This window comes from Triticum aestivum, chromosome 2D (genome assembly GCF_018294505.1).
Source record: "Triticum aestivum cultivar Chinese Spring chromosome 2D, IWGSC CS RefSeq v2.1, whole genome shotgun sequence".
NCBI classification, from domain to species: domain Eukaryota; kingdom Viridiplantae; phylum Streptophyta; class Magnoliopsida; order Poales; family Poaceae; genus Triticum; species Triticum aestivum.
Window position 1 is genome coordinate 419,315,906 of NC_057799.1, and position 20,688 is coordinate 419,336,593.

The 20,688-nt window shown below is 48.7% G+C and overlaps 2 protein-coding genes across 4 annotated transcripts; one reads left to right on the top strand and one right to left on the bottom strand.

Annotated features, from left to right (window-relative positions):
• Positions 1 to 12,442: 12,442 nt before the first annotated feature.
• LOC123053540 (amino acid transporter AVT1I) lies at positions 12,443 to 14,156 on the top strand. The gene is made up of 3 exons (XM_044477006.1): positions 12,443 to 12,666; positions 12,763 to 13,376; positions 13,495 to 14,156. Exons 1-3 carry the CDS (start codon positions 12,534 to 12,536, stop codon positions 14,023 to 14,025), a joined length of 1,278 nt encoding a protein of 425 aa, XP_044332941.1. The 5' UTR covers positions 12,443 to 12,533; the 3' UTR covers positions 14,026 to 14,156.
• Positions 14,157 to 14,297: 141 nt separating this feature from the next.
• LOC123053539 (pentatricopeptide repeat-containing protein At4g26680, mitochondrial) lies at positions 14,298 to 18,533 on the bottom strand. 3 transcript variants are annotated; one of them, XM_044477005.1, is made up of 3 exons: positions 17,037 to 18,533; positions 15,478 to 16,791; positions 14,298 to 14,606 (listed from the first exon to the last, which is right to left on the bottom strand). In XM_044477005.1, the coding sequence occupies exons 1-2, from the start codon at positions 18,469 to 18,471 to the stop codon at positions 16,784 to 16,786; spliced, it is 1,443 nt and encodes a 480-aa protein (XP_044332940.1). In that variant the 5' UTR covers positions 18,472 to 18,533; the 3' UTR covers positions 14,298 to 14,606; positions 15,478 to 16,783. The 3 variants fall into 3 exon arrangements, with proteins under 3 accessions (XP_044332940.1, XP_044332938.1, XP_044332939.1); XM_044477003.1 differs by having other exon boundaries at positions 16,930 to 18,532; XM_044477004.1 differs by having other exon boundaries at positions 15,478 to 18,532.
• Between the last annotated feature and the right edge of the window lie 2,155 nt (positions 18,534 to 20,688).

Genomic DNA, 20,688 nt, shown 5'->3' on the forward strand with positions numbered 1-20,688 from the left:
CCATTAACCGTGATGACGCCGCGTGGACCAGGCATCTTGAGCTTATGGTAGGCATAATGTGGCACCGCGTTGAATCGAGGGAACGCGGTTCGTCCAAGCAGTGCTTGATAATCACTGCGGAAAGGGACGATTTCGAAGATTAACTCTTCAATACGGTAATTTTCTGGTGATCCGAAGACTACCTCAAGGGCAATGGAGCCTGTACAGCTAACCTCCACACCTGGTATAATGCCTCTGAAAGTGGCTTTAGTGGGTTTGATCGCCGAATGATCGATGCCCATCTTGCGCACTGTGTCCTGGTAAAGCAGATTTAGACTGCTACCTCCGTCCATAAGGACTCGAGTGAGGTGGAACCCGTCTATTATTGGGTCGAGGACTAGTGCGGCTGGATTGCCCTGATTGGCGTTAACCGGACGATCCATGCGGTTGAAGGTGACCGGCCCTAGTTTATATTGTGGGACGACTAGTTCCGTTGAGTCGCCATCCCTAAGGGTGCATATCTGGTCCGAGTTGGTAATTTGGGTGGTATTTACCACATTCACCGATTGAATATGCGGGGGAAATTTCTTTTGCCCTCCTGTGTTCAGTGATCTGGGCTCTTCGTCGCTATCGTCGCTTTGAGACCCCCCTTCATCTTTGGCGCCTGCCCTGCCGGCTTGTTTGAAGACCCAGCATTCTCTGTTGGTATGGGTGGCTGGCGTTTCTGGGGTGCCATGAATTTGCCATTGGCGATCGAGTATGCGGTCCAGACTGGATAGACCCAGATTTTTATTTTTGGGTGGCCCTTTCCGCTGACCGGACTTTGAGCTCCTGAACCCAGCATTAACTGCCGTATTTTTGGCGTTTTCACCATAATTGCGGCGCTTGTGTTTGTTGCATCGTGGTTTGCCGTTGCTATCCCTGGCTTCTGATATGCCAGGCTTGCTTGCTGTATTGGTACTACGAGCCAACCAGCTATCTTCGCCCGTGCAAAAGTGGGTCATAAGTGTCGTGAGGGCTGCCATGGATTTTGGCTTCTCTTGGCCGAGGTGACGGGCGAGCCATTCGTCACGGATATTATGCTTAAATGCCGCTAAGGCCTCTGCATCCGGACAGTCGACTATTTGGTTCTTCTTGGTTAGGAACCGGGTCCAGAATTTCCTGGCCGATTCCCCTGGCTGCTGAGTTATATGACTTAAATCGTCAGCGTCCGGCGGTCGCACATAAGTGCCCTGGAAATTGTCTAGGAATGCCTTTGCCAAGCTCTCCCAACTTCCGATGGAGTTTGCCGGCAAGCTATTGAGCCAATGCCGAGCCGGCCCTTTGAGTTTTAGCGGGAGATACTTGATGGCATGTAGGTCATCCCCGCGGGCCATGTGAATGTGGAGGAAGAAGTCTTCTATCCATACCGCGGGGTCTGTAGTACCATCATATGATTCAATGTTTACGGGTTTAAACCCTTCTGGGAATTCGTGATCCATTACTTCATCAGTGAAGCATAGGGGGTGTGCGGCGCCTCTGTGCTGGGTTATATCACGACGCAGTTCATACGAGTCTTGTCTGCCGTGTTCGGCTCGGCCGGATTTGCTTTTAGTGTATCCAGCGTGACGATCATCGTCACGTGTTGGTGCGCGCCCCCCTGATCCGTAGATCGTTCTTGCATGTTTTGCCTTGTTTTCCAATACGTCTCGCAGGTCCTGCGTGTTGCCCTGGGCCTTGGTATTTTTGTTTGAGTGGCGGCGGGGTGTGGGCTGGACTTCGGGCTGATATGCCTCTCTGTCTCGTCCACGAGGTGGCCGATCTGCCGCATCATACGCTGGTGGTGTATGTTTTAATGCTTCCTCCTCGAGTCGAGGTAGCAACCTGCGCTTTGGGTAACTCTTGGTTGGGCGCTCGAGTTCGTACTCCTCGGCTGCCAGGACTTCAGTCCATCTATCCGCTAGCAGATCTTGATCAGCTCGAAGTTGTTGTTGCTTTTTCTTCAGGTTGTTTGTTGTGGCTATAAGCCGGCGCTTGAAGCGTTCCTGCTCGACGGGATCCTCAGGCACGAAAAATTCTTCGTCGCTGAGGCTCACTTCGTCTTCGGAGAGAGGCATGTAATTGTCATCCTCTGATTCTCCGTTTTCTACCTGTTCCGGAGGGCTAGCTTGTTCATCCTCCCGCTCAAGGTTTGGCTAGAGGGTATTATCGTCGTCTTCGGCACTATCCGGAGCATTATTGTCTCTTGTGCCGGTATCGCTGCTTTTGCTGTGGCGAGACTTAGAGCGGCGCCGCTGACGTCGGGGCTTGGGTTGCTTCTTGGAGGGATTATCCTCCGTTGTCTTTTCGCCATCCCCTTCTTTGGGGGTGTCCACCATGCATATGTCATACGATGAGGTGGCAGTCCGGCGCCCTGTGGGCGGTGGTTCTTGTTCGTCTCCTGCATCGTCGTCCATACCATCGATGTCTTCGGAGCCGAAGTCGAGCATGTCGGTTAAATCGTCGACAGTGGCTACTAAGTGGGTGGTGGGTGGGGCGCGAATTTCTTCGTCGTCCGCATCCCATTCTAGCCGGACATAGTTCGGCCAAGGGTCTCCCGACAGGGAGAGAGACTTCAACGAGTTTAGTACGTCGCCAAAAGACGAGTGTTGAAAGATATCCGCGGAGGTAAACTCCATGATCGGTGCCCAATCGGATTTGATGGGCACGGACACAAGCGGCTCGGGGTCCGTGGCCGGGGACGAATCCAACGGTTCGGCAACACGGGTCTCGTAGGAGGTAAAGTCAGTATTCGGCGCTATCGCCACCGAGTGTGCGGCCTCCATGGCGGGGTCCATCCACCCGTCCACAGATGGCGCAATTTGTTCCGGATTGAGGGCCTGAGTAGTTGCAGGTGTAATCTCCCGAACACAGTCCGACGGCAGAGCTAAATCATGCTCGTCGTGATTGTCCGGCGCACCTGACATGGGCTCGAATCCGTCGAAGATCAAGTCTCCGCGGATGTCGGCAATATAGTTCAAGTTTCCAAACCTAACCTGATGGCCAGGGGCGTAGCTATCGATCTGCTCCAGATGGCCAAGCGAGTTAGCCCGCATTATGAAGCCGCCGAATACGAAGATCTGTCCGGGGAGGAAAACCTCACCCTGGATCGCATCGTTGCCGATGATCGAAGGAGCCATCAAGCCTTACGGTGATGGCACAATGGAACTCTCAATGAAAGCACCAATGTCGGTGTCAAAACCGGCGGATCTCGGGTAGGGGGTCCCGAACTGCGCGTCTAAGGCAGATGGTAACAGGAGGCGGGGGACACAATGTTTACCCAGGTTCGGGCCCTCTTGATGGAGGTAATACCCTACTTCCTGCTTGATTGATCTTGATGATATGAGTATTACAAGAGTTGATCTACCACGAGATCGTAGAGGCTTGTAACGCCCACGATGCGGCTATATCTCCCACGTGTCGAGGCACGACTTAGAGGCATAACCGCATTGTGGTTTTGTCGCAAGAAGGGTCATCTTCACACAATCCCATGTAATGAACAAGAATGGGATAATGAGAGTTGGCTTACAATCGCCACTTCACACAATACATAAATAAAATTCATACATCATCCAAAATACACACATAGACCGACTACGGTCAAAATCCAAAAGAAAATAAGATAACCCCAAATGCTAGATCCCCGATCGTCCCAACTGGGCTCCACTACTGATCATCAGGAAAAGACACATAGTAACGACCACGTTCCTCATCGAACTCCCACTTGAGGTCGATCCCATCATCTGCACTGGCATCGTCGGCACCTGCAACTGTTTTGGTAGAATCTGTGAGTCACGAGGACTCAGCAATCTCACACCCGCGAGATCAAGACTATTTAAGCTTATAGGAAAGGGTGGTGTAATGAGGTGAAGCTGCAGCAGGCAATAAGCATATATGGTGGCTAACATACGCAAAAGAGAGCGAGAAGAGAAGCAACGGAACGGTCGTCATCTAGTAATGACCAAGAAGTGGTCCTGAACTCCTACTTACATCATGCATAACTCAAACCGTGTTCACTTCCCGGACTACGGCGAGAAGAGACCATCACGGCTACACACACGGTTGATGTATTTTAATTAAGTCAAGTGACAAGTTCTCTACAACCGGACATTAACAAATTCCCATCTGCCTCATAACCGCGGGCACGGCTTTCGAAAGATAATACCCTGCAGGGGTGTCCCAACTTAGCCCATCATAAGCTCTCACGGTCAACGAAGGATAAACCTTCTCCCGGAAAGACCCGATCAGTCTCGGAATCCCGGTTTACAAGACATTTCGACAATGGTAAAACAAGACCAGCAAAGCCACCCGAATGTGCCGAAAAATCCCGATAGGAGCTGCGCATATCTCGTTCTCAGGGCACACCGGATGGGCAAGACGTCGGGTTGGCATAGACCCTGGTTGCCCAGGGGGCGCCGGACATCGCCCAGTTTGGGCCAGCACTCGAAGGAGCACTGGTCCAGGGGTTTAAATAAAGATGACCCTCGGGCTCGCGAAAACCCGGGGGAAAAGGCTTAGGTGGCAAATGGTAAAACCAAGGTTGGGCCTTGGTGGAGGAGTTTTATTCAAGGTGAATTGTCAAGGGGGTCCCATAAATCACCCAACCGCGTAAGGAACGCAAACTCAAGGAACATAATACCGGTATGACAGAAACTAGGGCGGCAAGAGTGGAACAAAACACCAGGCATAAGGCCGAGCCTTCCACCCTTTACCGAATATATAGATGCATTAATATAATAAGAGATATTGTGATATCCCAACATATCCATGTTCCAACATGGAACCAACTTCAACTTCACCTGCAACTAGCAACGCTATAAGAAGGGCTGAGCAAAAGCGGTAACTTAGCCAAACAACGGTTTGCTAGGAAAAGATGGTTAGAGGCTATCATGGCAATATGGGAGGCATGATATAGCAAGTGGTAGGTAGCGCAGCATGGCAATAGAACGAACAACTAGCAAAGCAAAGATAGAAGTGATTTCGAGGGTATGGTCATCTTGCCTGCAAGGTTCTCAGAGTTGCCGAAAGCTTGATCCTCGTAAGCGTACTCAACAGGTTCCTCGTTCACGAACTCGTCTCCCGGCTCTACCCAAAACAAAAGCACAAGCAATGGAACCACAATCAATCACGGAAAATGCCCAAGCAACATGATGCACTACATGAATGATATGCAAGATATGATATGTGATGCATATGCGTGCTCCGGAAGAAAAGGATGAACAAGGCAGTAACTTGGTAAACCAAGCATGCCACTGGAAATATGAGATGATTTCGGTTGAAATCGATATAAAGATCACCGGAAACGGATGCACGGTTTGCAAATGGCAAGCAAAACAAGAATGACACGAATCTGCGATTAACAGCATGATAGCACTTAGAATGCAACAAGTAACAATGCTACAGCACCCCAACATAGCAAAAAATCATATGGAAGTAATCTACAGGAGATGCTTGACAAAAGATGAACACTGAGCTACGGCTAGATCACACCACAGCAGGTTCAAACAAGCATGGCAAAAGTGCAAAAGATAACAGGTTCACAGACTTGGTGAAATTACTGGACATGCCTGAAACAGCATCAGGTAGCAATGTTCAGAGCACGAAATCAACATGCTACAGGAACTTAACATGGCAAAACAAGGCATGAAAGTATTCTACTCAATGCATATGACAAAAGTCCCTTACTGACCATAAGCCAAAAAGGACCAGAAGATATGATGGCAACCATGTAAATATAGCAAGTTTCGTTAACAGGTTTCAGACTTGGCAGAAAACAGAGCATGGCAGAAACAATAATATGAAGGCATCTTGGTGAGCTTGATGCACTCACCACAAAGAAATTCATGACAAAACAAGCATACCTACAGCAAGATGTAATGTTTATAAAGCTATCCATGGCAAGAGCAGGTACATAGCATGTATGGATCAACTACAACAAGCTTGGCAAAATTGAGTAACACGTAAACAATCTGCCAAAAATATTTTATAGCAAAAGTAGAGCAAGATTGAGTCATGCTATGGCACTCCATAATTCCAAACAAGGGCATGAATGGATCCATGATAATAATATCTACAAAACATCCTTACTGAACATCTCCAAAATATGCATGGATCTCTCTGTTGCATCAAGTTTACATGGCAACAAAATAACAGCAGACAAAGACGATAAATTTACTCTGAAATCAGAAACATTACGGAGCCTAGTTTGCATGCTTGTGCTAGTCACCAAAGGGATCAAAAAAATACATGGCATATACCCCTGGAAAGATGGCATGGAATACAACAAAACACATGTAGAGCTCATACTCATAAGATGCACAGATTAAACGCAACAAAATTAACAAATCTCCAAGTTCTGCTAAGTAACAACAGACAACAGCAACTAGCACTCTTGCACCAGAGATTTGGGCATCAAGATGAACTCAAATGAATATGGTGCAATGGAACAAAATGAAGAGCATCACGAGGCGAACATTTCGATATATTACACGCGCGAAACGGAGATATATGCAGAGAGTTATGATGCAATGAACAGGGGTATATACTGCAAAAATAACAAGACTTGGGGATATTTCGGGAGAGGGGAGTCAACCTCCCGTTTGACTGGATCGAGATCTAGCCGAGGGAGCTCGTCGCCGGTGGCGGGAGAGGAGAAGGAGACGGCGGCCGGCGTCGGGGGAAGCTCAAGAGGAGGCCGGGGACGCGGGTCCGACGAGGGGAGACGGCGGCGCGGGCGTCGGAGGGAGTGGAGACCGCGGGCGGAGCGGCGGACGGCGGCGAGGTCGCCGGCGCGGCGGAGCGGCGAGGCGGCGGCGGGGTGCGGCGGCGCCGGCGCGGGAGGGCGCGCGCGCGGGGACGGAGGGCGGCGGCGAGGCACGGGCCCGGCAGGCTCGCGATGGGCTTCGCGGGCCGGCGCGGTGGAGGCGGCGGCGCTGGACACGTGGCGGCTCCGGAGTGGCTGGGGGCGGCGGCGCCGATGTGTCCGGCCCCGGGCGGACACGTCCGGCGGCGGGGAGGAGCGGGTTAGGGTTTCGGGGATCCGGGATTTTCGAGGGGAGGTGCAAATATATAGGTAGAGGGAGCTAGGAGAGTCCAAATGAGGTGCGGTTTTCGCCCACACGATCGTGATCGAACGACCTAGAGCATGGAAGAGAGTTAGATGGGTTTTTGGGCTGTTTAGAGAGGGGTTTTGCTGCAACACACAAACGGACTTTGCGGTTACCCGGTTAACCGTTGGAGTACCAAACGACCTCCAAATGGAACGAAACTTGACCGGTGGTCTCCCAGTGGTATACCAAGGCCACTTGACAAGCCTCGGTCCATTCCGAGAACGTTTGACACCCGCTCACGAAAAAAACAAGAGGGTGCGCCGGAGGAGGTGGGGGTGCCGGATTGCAAAACGGACAACGGGGAAAATGCTCGGATGCATGAGACAAACACGTATGCAAATGCAATGCACATGACGACATGATATGATATGCATGACAAGAACAAAAATGCAAAACGAAAGACAAAACCCGACCACGAAGGGAATATCATAACACATAGCCGAAAATGGCAAGAGATGGAGTTACAAATATGGAAAGTTACATCCGGGGTGTTACAAGGCTAAACCCTAGAAGCTAGCCCATGGTATGATTGTTGTTGTCCTACGGACTAAACCCTCCGGTTTATATAGACACCGGAGGGGGCTAGGGTTACACAGAGTCGGTTACAAGGGAGGAGATCTACATATCCATATCGCCAAGCTTGCCTTCCACGCCAAGGAGAATCCCATTCGGACACGGGACGAAGTCTTCAATCTTGTGTCTTCATAGTCCAACAGTCCAGCCAAAGGATATAATCCGGCTATCCGAGGACCCCCTAATCCAGGACTCCCTCAGGGGGGCGCACCAGCCCCTTAGTGGCTGGTGTGTTTCCCCTCTTGGCCCATATAGTTTGCCGCGGGGAGCCCGGTACCCCCGGAACACTTCCGGTGTCCAAATACTACCGTCCTATAAATGAATCTTTACCTCTCGACCATTTTGAGACTCCTCATCATGTCCGTGATCTAATCTGGGACTCCGAACAACACTCGGTCACCAAATCACATAACTCATATAATACAAAATCATCATCGAACGTTAAGCGTGCGGACCCTACGGATTAGAGAACTATGTAGACATGACCGAGACACCTCTCCGGTCAATAACCAACAACGGAACCTGGATGCTCATATTGGTTCCTACATATTCTACGAAGAACATACGTTATTCCCTTTGTTATCGGTATGTTACTTGCCCGAGATTCGATCGTCGGTATCTTCATACCTAGTTCAATCTCGTTACCGGCAAGTCTCTTTACTCATTCCGTAATGCATCATCCCGTAACTAACTCATTAGTCACATTGCTTGCAAGGCTTATCATGATGTGCATTACCGAGAGGGCCCATAGATACCTCTCCGATACTCGGAGTGACAAATCCTAATCTCGATCTATACCAACCCAACAAACACCTTCGGAGATACCTCTAGAGCATCTTTATAATCACTCAATTACGTTGTGACGTTTGATAGCACACAAGGCATTCCTCCGGTATTCGGGAGTTGCATAATCTCATAGTCAAAGGAATATGTATAAGTCATGAAGAAAGCAATAGCTATAAAACTTAACGATCATTATGCTAAGCTAACGGATGGGTCTTTGTCCATCACATCATTCTCCCAATGATGTGATCCCGTTCATCAAATGACAACACATGTCTATGGTTAGGAAACTTAACCATCTTTGATTAACGAGCTAGTCTAGTAGAGGCTTACTAGGGACACGGTGTTTTGTCTATGTATCCACACATGTATCAAGTTTCCGGTTAATACAATTCTAGCATGAATAATAAACATTTATCATGATAAAAGGAAATATAAAATAACAACTTTATTATTGCCTCTAGGGCATATTTCCTTCAATTGTTACTTGCCTGTTACAAATTATCTTGCTATCAAACTACCTGTTACCGACAATTTCAGTGCATGCAGAAATTACCTTGCTAAAAACCACTTGTCATTTCCTTCTGCTCCTTGTTCGGTTCGACACTCTTACTTACCGAAAGGAATACGATTGATCCCCTATACTTGTGGGTCATCATGGAGATACCGACGATCAAATCTCGGGCAAGTAACATATCGCCGGACAAAGGGAATTGAATACGAGATTGATTGAATCCTTGACATCGTGGTTCAACCGATGAAGATTTTCATAGAATATGTAGGAACCAATATGAGCATCCAGGTTCTGCTGTTGGTTATTGGCCGGAGAGGCGTCTCGGTCATGTCTGCATAGTTCTCGAACCCGCAGGGTCGCACACTTAACGTTCGATGCCGCAGGGTAGTATTGAGATCATAATAGTGGAAAGTCCGAAGTTTGTTCGGAGTCCTGGATGGGATCCGGGACATCACGAGGAGCTCCGGAATGGTCCGGAGGTAAAGATTTACATACGAGAAGTCATATTTTGGGTTCCGAAAAAAGTTCGGTTTTTTTGGTATTGTATTAGGAAGGTTCTAGAAGGTTCTGGGGGTTCCACCATGGGCCCCAACGACCTAGGAAGGGCCCACATGGACCGAGGGGTGGGGCTACAATGACCTAGGCTGGCCTCCCATTCCCCAAGTCACATGTTGTTTAAATCTAGAGATAAGGTCTTATCTCTAAGGGTTGAATCTAGAGATAAGATGTTATCTCCAAGTTTAAAGGGATTTCAACCTTGTGGCCAGCCCTAGATGGGTTTTGGACGCCCTCTCCTGCCCGCTAGCCTATATATAGATGGGGGAGGCACATGGGGGCATCTACCCCTTCACCCTTGCCCGTTCCCACTCTCAATTCCTCCCACGTCCCTTCGATACGCCCTTAGCGAAGCCCTGCCGGAATTCCGCTACCACCACCTCGTCGTTCGACTGGTTCCAATCTCATCTACCACCTCTCCCTTGCTTGCTAGATCAAGAAGGAGAGGACGTCACCGAGCCGTACGTGTGCTAAACTCGGAGGTGCCATCTGTTCGGCGCTAGATCGGTCTGGATCGTGATTGGATCGCGAAGAGTATGACTACATCAACCGCGTTATATACGCTTTCGGTCTATAAGGATATGTAGACACACTCCCCTCTCGTGGCAATGCATCTCCTAGATTGGATCTTGGGTGTTTCATAGGAATTTTTTTGATTTTCATGCTCCGTTCACCATCAGCTAGGAGGGCCGAAGCCTTGCCCCTCCTTGCCCTTGGGGTTCACTGTGATGGAGCTTGCTCCAGCCTAGATCTGGGTCGAGCATGGCTTTTGACTAGGTTGGAGGTCACAACTAGTGGGGTTGTGGACGCCACCTACCTTTTGAGGTGGTCGCGGCCTGAGGCGCCGGTGGCCGCCTCGGACGGACTTGTGCCGGGGGCTTGCTTCCCGAGGGCCTGCAATCCGGAGGTTGGCAGCATGGGACCGTGGAGCCAGATGGGTGGTCTTGACCAAGGGGCCAGGCAAGCCTGTGTCCGCTGTCCATTGGTGGTTCTGTCGTCGGTTTGGGGCCCAGGACGACTTTCGCTTGGTGTCTTGACAGGGGCCGACGGTTTTCTCGTGGCGAAGAGCGGTGGTTGTTCTGCCTCAACATGGTGGTCACGCATCAGTGCCTCGGGAGGACGGTTCAACGGAAGTTGCGCAAGCCCTTGGCCGTTGCTGGCGACGACGACGTCTATGGATGTTGTTTTCCTCCTCAGAGGTGTTTCTCCCATTCCATCCCCGCAGGCCATCCAACACCCTCACCGGTGCTACGTCCTCCCACCCTCGGCGTCTTCTTTGGGGATGTTCATCTGATTTTTTGGTACCAACGTTCCCCAGGTGCTTCTTGTCACGGGCAATGTACCTCGATGTCTCCTTGGCCTCTTCTAGATGGCACATATGTTAGCTCGTAGTAGTGAACACTCCATGTGTAATATTTATGTTGATAGTACTCTGTAATGATGTTCCATAATCAATAAAGTGCCGACATTCTCTCAAAAAGGATAAAAGAAAAACCCCAATCTTAGTGAGAACTTGGCAGAGCGAAGTTTGCCAAGTTCCAGGTAGAATGAACTCGGTGAAGTATCGGAACTCGGGAAAAGACAAGATTCTAGTAGTGACACTCGACTCTTACCATTTTGGCTAGTGCAAGCTGTCTATTTATTATTCCCTCCGTTCAGCATCATTTATTTCTGAATGGAGGAAATATATATTAAAAATCTAGTACACCAGTAAACACAGAGATCAATTTCTCTTCACACTAGAGATGGATTATGAGAAATTCGCCCAATGCAAATTGAAACTCTAAAACCAATTTGCTCTATTTCTCTCCTTTGGACATGGATCAAGAAACATGCTCTTTAATTTTCGCTGAGTGTCTTAGATAATCATGAAGAGTTAGCTAGAGACTCTAAGGTAGATTGGAGGCTTTGCAAATTGTTTCGAAAATCCAAACCGCCCTCTCAAATCAGCCAAGGAAATTTAGTACTATTTTGTTCCAATGTCTTAGCTAGACTGAAATATAAGTCAGACATGGAATTTTAGGTCTTCAATTTGACTAATGTCACAAAAACTATTATCATTGAATGAAATATTAAACATATATTTTTATGACATATTACACATGTTTCACTAATTATATTGAAGACTAAAAATCCATGCCCGATTATATTTCCGTTTGAAGGGAGGGAGTACTAAAGACGTGAGAAGCCGGTCAATGAGCCATATGGATTGCGTGAGTTCGCGAGTTTTTGTTACGATAACTATGATGCAATGCTCGCATTGTTCCCATTGTACACATGCTTCGCGTGCATGCTTTAGTTAACGTTTCACACTAACACGCGAGTGTGAAATTTTGGTAATCCCCATGCATCCAGTGTTTCGTGGGCCAAACATTTTCGTATGCCAGCCAATTTTCTTTTCTTTCGAAAAGCATCAGATTTATTATAAAAGATCACCACAAGCATCTTAAACATAACAAAAATTACATTGAGATTCTAAAACCACTACTGCGGCTAGTGCCGTAGCTAGGATCTACCTAAGCCCCAGACCAACCTTATATCTACAGTACTGTTGCTACAATGCGTCGCTGTTGCTACAATCAACGAAGGGATTGCTTGCTGCGTCCCGGCCATCGCCCTGATAGCCTGGGGCCTGCCTACGCCCCTGGCTACGGCAAGAACGAGCCGCCGACGTGCCGTTGTGGCCATCGTCTTACTGAAGCCGGTTTGACCTTATCGATGACAACCGCGAAGTCTTTATGTACGTGCTTATAAAGACCAGCGCCCTGAAGCCATAGTCGTCATCGTTGAACCCTTGCATATATCTAAAGCACATGACACTAAATCTTACCGCATGAAAAAAAAAACTAACCTCTAAGGGAACTTCAGGAATCTACGCCCGGAGCTCTCTCCGGCCACTTGCATAAACAAAGCATTATCGTTGTTGGCGCTCACTCCAGCGTGGGAGTAGTACTCATCATAAGTGTGAGGCTGTGAGCACACGGTCGGGTCGCCCCGTCCCGATGAGCCATGCCGTGCCGCTTCTCGGGAGGAAAGAGGCTGCGCGGCCGGAGCAGGCGGCGCAAAAGGGGGCTCGGAACGACGGCAGTGCCAGCTTCGTGCGAACTTGCCTCAACGGCGTCAACGCCTTGTCAGGTGTGCCTCCACATCCATCATCCATGGTTTTCCTTCCGTTGGTTTCGCATGTACATTTCGTTGGATTGACACTGTTCGACGCTCCGATGAGTGTAGGTGTTGGGGTGCTGTCGGTGCCCTACGCGCTGTCGGAGGGTGGGTGGCTAAGCCTGCTGCTGCTGGCCGCCGTGGCTGCCGCCTGCTGGTACACCGGCCTCCTCGTCGGGCGCTGCATGGACGCCGACCCGGCAATCCGGACGTACCCGGACATAGGCCAGCGCGCCTTCGGCTCCCCCGGCCGCCTGCTCGTGTCGTCTTTCCTGTACGCCGAGGTCTACCTCGTCGCCGTCGGCTTCCTCATCCTCGACGGGGACAACCTCGACAAGCTCTTCCCGGGCTCCAGCGTCGCCCTGGGGCCCGTGTCGCTCGCGGGGAAGCAGCTTTTCGTCGTGCTCGTCGCGCTCATGGTCGCGCCCACGACGTGGCTGCGCAGTCTGGGCGTGCTCGCGTACGTCTCCGCAGCAGGCGTGTTCGCGTCGTTGGTCGTCGTCCTCAGCGTGCTCTGGGTGGCGGCCGTCGACGGGGTCGGGTTCTCCGGGAGAGGCACTACTACGCCGCTGCGGCTCGCCGGCCTCCCCACCGCTCTCGGCCTGTACACCTTCTGCTACTGCGGCCACGCCGTGTTCCCGACGCTGTACACATGTATGAAGCAAAAGTCCCAGTTCCCAAAGGTACTCGCCTCAGCCTCATCGATATGCTGCTGAAGAGTGAAGAGTGGACAATTATTATAATCCTAAAATATACTGTACCAAACGTGAGATCCAAGTATTTGTCTTCCTAATTAAACAGATGCTGGCGATATGCTTCGTGCTGTGCACGCTCAACTACGGCTCGATGGCCGTGCTGGGGTACCTCATGTACGGCGACGGCGTGCAGTCCCAGGTGACGCTCAACCTGCCGGCGGCGAGGCTCAGCTCCAAGATCGCCATATACACAACGCTGGTGAACCCGCTGGCCAAGTACGCGCTCATGGTCACGCCGATCGCGACGGTCGTCGAGGAGAGGATCTGTGTCGCGGTAGGCCAGGGCTCCGCGGTCCCCGTGGCGGTGAGGACGCTGCTGGTGCTCAGCACCGTGGCCGTGGCGATCGCCGTGCCGTTCTTCGGCTACCTCATGGCGCTAGTGGGGTCCTTCCTCAGCGTGGGCGTGTGCATGCTCCTGCCATGCGTCTGCTACCTCAGGATCTTCGGGGCGCCGTCCGTGAAGTGTAGCCGCACCGCCATGGAGGCCGCCGCGATCTTCGGGATACTGGCGTTGGGCGCGCTTGTGGCTGTGACCGGCACGTACTCTTCTGTGATGCAAATTATCCACCACTTGTAAGTAGTATCCCCAGAAACATAATGCTCGGTCTTTCCTTTCTTTTTTTGCGGGGGAAATCAAATTGTAGTTTCTTCTTCTTCTTCTTTCTGAGTATAAACCGTAGTTTCTTCTTCATTTGCCGCACTTTGTTCTGATACACGAGTGGTCTAAAATTTATTTCAAATCTTTCTCAAAAGGTGTGGCTAGGTCTTAGTCAAGTGACATAACATGTAAGAAAAAAAACTGATTTTTTTTTTTGCATGGATCTCAGTGTAAGAAACGAATATACTAGTAGCAACCGAGACTAGATGTAGCAAATTCGCAAAAAAAAAAAAAAGACTAGATGTAGCAATACTGTTTCTGAAAGCCTCTCATCGCACCAGATCGCAAGCAAACAGGGTATGTGTGTGTATCTATAGACGACCTGAAAGAAGAGGCAATTTCTCTTGCTGATCCTGGACGGCAGCACACATCTGACGAACTGACGACCACCGTGAGCAACAATCCTCGCGATCCAAGCAGTAACAACATGCCTTCTCGTCCCGTATCTTCTCCTCGCATGTGCTCTTCTCATTCAGTCATTATCAAGTATCCTGCTGTACCTGTGAATATGTCAGTATGTGCATATCTCTATAGCTGGTCAAGTGCATTGCAGAGAGACAGCTGGCAAGTAAGTGAAGGTCATGATATTTACACAGCTCTGAATCCTTGCCCCCTCCCCGGCCTTGGTTTTCGCATACCATGACTATGGGAAGAATATTTACAAGCTCCCAGATCTTGCTTAATGCAAATAAGTATATATAATAGGGTGATGTAACCAGGATTTGCCTCTGCCTTCCTGGCGGGGCCGTGAGCTGATGACCAGCTAGTTTAATGGCCGTCCATTTGGCCATGCGAGCTACTGAAGCCGCGATTTAACTAAATGGACTAGTGGTGCACGTGGTTTTCAATCTGTGGAAGATGCTGCCAAGCATGGATTCTGTTTAGTTAGCACCGTGTTCGAGTAGCCTCATACCTGCCTCTGGACTCTGTGTTTAGCTAGCTAGCTTCTCAAGATTCCCATGCTGGTTTGTACTTTTGCTGTGCATGCCATTGGGTGATTGTGGTGCTAGTACTCTACTGGTATTGGCCTCATGGGATTGATTAGCTGTCCTCAGGGCAGTTTTTAATTAAGCTGAAAAGGAGGCAGGGCTACTGCCTACTAATTTATTATTTTTTGCACGAGACGATTTGTATTAGAAATGGAAAAACTGAGACTGGCATTAACGGCACTCTCAACGCATTGGCTCGTAATGCGCCATTCGAAATGGTGAATTATTTTTAGAGACAACCACCCCAATGCATTGTCTCCTAAGTGATGTAATAATCCAAGTGATGTTGCATTTATTGTTCAGATATCATGTTTGCATCTCTATAGCGTGATCTAGTTATGCAGAAAAGGGAAAGAAAGAGAAACATGAAGATAAGCCATACCAGAACGGAGAAAGATTGGCATGCCACTGACGGACGCAACACCATTGGGCATCTAATCTGTAGCTTCGTGACTGCAGTTGGATTAGCCATGCTCACATTGACTTTAGCTGAAACAGCGATAGTGTTGTTGCCTATGGACTTCTGTGCCCTGATACTTCATTTTTCATTGAGAAAATTGTTGTCAAAAAATTTCAGCGTTAGTTAGAAAGAGTATCTACCAACTAGCTTGATTGGAGAAAAAGGTAACGCCTAGTAATATTTTAAATACAGATAGTGCATCCATGTGTTTAGGCCAGTCCTTTTCAGTACGGCATAAGAAGAAACTTGAGGCTAAATTTCAGTCTTACAATCTGTCAGGCAAAAGACTGAATCCTGGCAATGACATACTCAGACGATGGGAACAGGAATCTTGTGTAAAAGCAGTAAATTCATATTTACAGTATCTTGAAGATGGAGAATAATGCCAGAATGGGAAGGGTATATGGACCTACGTGTGCATTTTAAGAATTTAGTGCCTGTGCTTGCTTCCAATATACTCAAGCTGAAACAACAGAATGTAGAATTATGCATGTGAAGGCAAATAAGGTAGTACTATGCTGATCACCATAAAACAGGATGACTGCCATAATGGAAATGCTGAAAACTACTAACATTTTCCTTTAATAGACAAACCAGGAGTCAAATATAGCTACGTAAGTAACTAATCTTTGTCATGGAGATATTACTATATTGAGTGTGTTGTGCATCATGAAAATTCACAGTTGAATAGTTGATAGAGATATTGTATCTGTCATCTTCATGCACAATGGTTTTCTTTTTTGTGGTAATTGTTAGTTTATCAAACGTCTCTTACAAAATACATATTCAAACAAAATTGTGTGGAGAGGCGTATAAAAGAGGAGAACCACAACGTCTTATAAGCCATGTTCAAAAACTGAAGAAAATGGGGAAGTCAGTGCCAACTGCTTTGCCTGCAGAAATTTTCCTCCAATACAAACTGAATTTGAATTTGAACAGCCGAACAGATGGCCTTTTAGATGGTTTCAAGAAGATGTTTGAAGTGAGCACTATCTGATATGGTGCTGGTGCTAGAACCAGCACAAATCAATTCAAATTTCCACTAGTGGAGTTTCATCGGATACTCTGTCAATGGAATAACACAAGTTGTTCCAAGAAAAGTGCAAGCCTGTAACTCCATAAGCATCTGATTATGAAGAATTCTTGGCTGACATCTTTGTGTAGACATGTAGTATGCAGTATGTAGTACTCCATTTGCTACAGTCATCTTCTCTCAGGATTAAGCAATTCAGCTACCTACAGGCAAGAATAATTGTCAGGTTGTCTTCATTTAACCCAAACAGAACCGCTCATAGGCATGTGTCAACACAAATTCCACATTTGTACAAGCAGAAGGATTTAAGTTCTATTGTTCTCCAAACAAACCAATCGTACATTCTAATGAGGCCTCATTGAGGTTTCTGCATGTTAACATGCAGTTTTCTCTTCGCCGTTGTTCCTGTAATCACCAGTATAGTAGATAGATGGAATAAACTTTCCACCTTTATCAGCTAACTGCAGACCTTCTGCTAGGTGGAGTTTTTTAGCCTTTGAGAGGGCTTCAAAGAATTCATGCAATAAGGCCTTGTCAGGAGCCATGCACACCTCGAGAAGCTCCTTCATCACATCCACTGCTCCTTCAAAATCCTTATTCTTGTAGAAAGTAGATATAACAATCTTATATGTGTCGTAATTCGGATGGAAGCCAGATTTTTTCATCACATTCAACAGTTGCAGTGCTCGCTCTGAATTCTGCGCCTTACAGTGCCCAAGAATCAACGCTGAGAAAGTTGAAGCATTCGGTTCAAGCTTGGACCTGTCAAGCTGCTGAAACAAATGCACGGCCTTTTTTATCTTCCCATCCCGGCAAAGACCAAGAATGAGCGCATTGTAAGTTATGATATCAAGCTCGACTCCATTCTTAACCATCCCTTCATGAACCCTCCACGCTGTGCCATTATCACCATGCATGACATACCCATAAATCAGAGTATTGTATGTCACTGTGTTCGGCACAACCCTCTTCACCTTCATTTCGCTCAACAAACGATTCGCTTGCTGCATCCTTCCCTCCTTGCACAGCACATGGAGGATCGTGTTATAGGTCACCTCACTGGGCGCTAGCCCCTCCAGCTCCATCCTCTTCTTCAGCTCCAGCGCATGTTCCAGACCACCATGCTCCTTACAATAAGCTGCGATCAGCGTGTTGAAGCTGACCACCGTCCTATCAAGCCCCCAATCCGGCATTTCATCGAGCACCGTGGCCGCGTCGGCGACCCGCCCCAAGGCACAGAAGGCCCGCAACACCATGTTGGCCGTGTACATGTTGGGCGAGATACAGCACCGGCGCATCTCCCGGAAGAAGGACACGGCGATCTCGGGGCGCTTCAGGCGGAGCGCCGCGGAGATGAAGACGTTGCAGGACTCGACCCGCGGGAGCAGGCCATGCGCACGCATGGCGCGGAAGGTGAGCGTGGCCTGAGAGAGCTTGTTTCGGCGCGCGCAAGCAGAGAAGAGAACTTCGACGGCCGGCACTGCGGCGCCGGTGCCGCGGCTCCCGGCGGCGAGGCGAGCGGTCAAGATGAGGTGGTGGAGGAGCTCCGGGAAGGCGTGGTGCGAGATGGAGGGGAGCAGTGAGGCGAGGAGCTCGGAGGAGCGGCGCGGGGTGAGGGCGTGGAGGAGGAGGGCGAAGGGGAGCGGGGGCGGCGGCGAGGGGAGGAGGGAGGAGAGGACGTCGTGGGGCACCCGGGGCGGGGAAAGGAGGAGGTGTGAGAGGCGGAGGTGGTTGAGTTGGGGTAGGAAGCGGGAGAGGGAGGAGGGCGCGAGCTCCGGGGAGGAGGAGAGGTGGGAGCGGAGGGCGGTGACGAAGGCGAGGTCCTCGCCGGCAAGCGGCGGGAGAGTGAAGTGCGGCAGCGGAAGCGTGCGCGGCGGCCGCATTGGTGATGGGTGTTAGCGCCGGATCCGACGCTTCTGCGCCGTGGCAGTCGTCGCTCTTGACAATTTTACCCATGTAACAGAGTTTTCTTCTTCTTCTTAGATTCATGCTCATGATTATTACACGTACAATGCTTTGGTTTTTAAGATTAGAAAAACTACTTCATCGGTTCCATAATGTATTAGTGACAAAAAAATGTCTTACATGTTATTTCAAAAAAAAACGTCTTACATTGTGAGATGGAGGGAGTAGTGAAGCATTACGCGTTGCTGCGGGAAACATGATAAATAGATGCATAAATATGTGGAAAATACTTACAGAAACAAATTTAGGATTGCTCTCGGTTTATGTTTCAAAAACAATAAATTATATGAAGCATTTGACAACATAATGTATAAAAATAGAAACTATTGTATTGGAGTAAACGTGGTGTCATTTTAAACAAAAATGTGTAATATGATCTACATATATTTGCTCTAAGCGTCCAATGTATATACCGTTTATGTCTATACGAAATATAGTGAAACAATGGGTAGATTAGTGCACAAATTATAACTTATAACCACATGCATGATTTGATGATGTGGCATGTTTACATGAAGAGGAAAAAGATATATTTATGACCACATGCATAACTTAATGATGTGGCATGGTTGTATGAGGAGAAAAAAATAGACAGTGGGTTGAAACTATTTAATAATAGAAAATAATACAATGTGACTCATATGGTTAAGAATTACAATGGTGTCTTTGGAAAACATCTTCTCTGTGGTATTAATCTTTGCAGCACGAAAAATTGTTAAGTATTTAGTAAGGAAAGAACAATTAGACTAGTGCAACAATGTTGCCACTCCTTCACCCACACAAACTTGATTACAGTTTTTGAAAGCCCCTTGAGTTGCCCATTCAAAAAAGACACAAAGCCTTGAGCTATGTACATACTTGAGCCAGTGACGATATCCTAGAAGCGCGGGTGGTCGAAACACAATATCTTTATCATGATGTCAAGAAAAGATTTTAACCCCACAAAGAAAACTTGACGCAATAATATAAATTCATTATATCTGAATAATAGGATATGTAAGGACACAAACCTCTTTAGCTTTATGGCACCAAAAAAACAAGAGTAGCTCTATTCATACAAACCTAGATCACCACTAGATGCCACAAAACTCTTAAAAATCGGAGGTCCTCCCACGTCTCAGCGCCAAGGTGGCTACCGGAGGCGAGGAGACCAAAGTACCTTTGGCGATGGCGACTGCTCCTATATCAAAAAGCCGTTTTTTCATGATAAGCGGCATGATTGCGCTTGTAACAGATTAATACTATAGTACCATAGGAACTAATAAAGCTGAGAATGGGAATAACAACATAACATACTCTTCCGAGCCAAACCGAATAGCAAGTACGAAAGTCCAAAGATGAGGCTCCGGTAGCACGCAACTAGATAACTAAGACTAATGAAAGATGTTGATGACGATTAACAATCCGATGAGCTATGTTGGTTCTATGGATCTCCTTACACATGACGATTGCTATGTTGAGAAACGTAGTAATTTCAAAAAAAATTCCTACGCACACGCAAGATCATGGTGATGCATAGCAACGAGCGGGAGAGTGTTGTCCGCGTACCCTCGTAGACCATAAGTGGAAGCGTTTTATCAACGCGGTTGATGTAGTCTTACGTCTTCACGGTCCGACTGATCCAAGTCCCGAACGCACGGCACCTCCGAGTTCAGCACATGTTCAGCTCGATGACGTCCCACGAACTCACGATCCAGCAGAGTGTTGAGGGAGAGTTTCGTCAGCACGACGGCGTGGTGACGGTGATGATGAAGCTACCGGCGCAGGGCTTCACCTAAGCACTGCAACGATATGACCGAGGTGGATTATGGTGGAGGGGGGCACCGCACACGGCTAAGAGATCAATGATCAACTTGTGTGTCTATGGGGTGCCCCCCTCCCCCGTATATAAAGGAGTGGAGGAGGGGGAGAGGGCCGGCCTCCTCGGCGCGCCCAAGGGGGGAGTCCTACTCCCGGTGGGAGTAGGATTCCCCCTTCCCTAGTTGGAGTAGGAGAGGGAAGGAAGGGGGAGAAGGAGAGAAGGAAAGGGGGGTCGGCCCCCCTCCCAATTTGGATTCGCCTTGGGGGGGGCGCCCCCACCTTGGCCGCCGCCTCCTCCTTTTCACTAAGGCCCAATAAGGCCCATTGACTCCCCG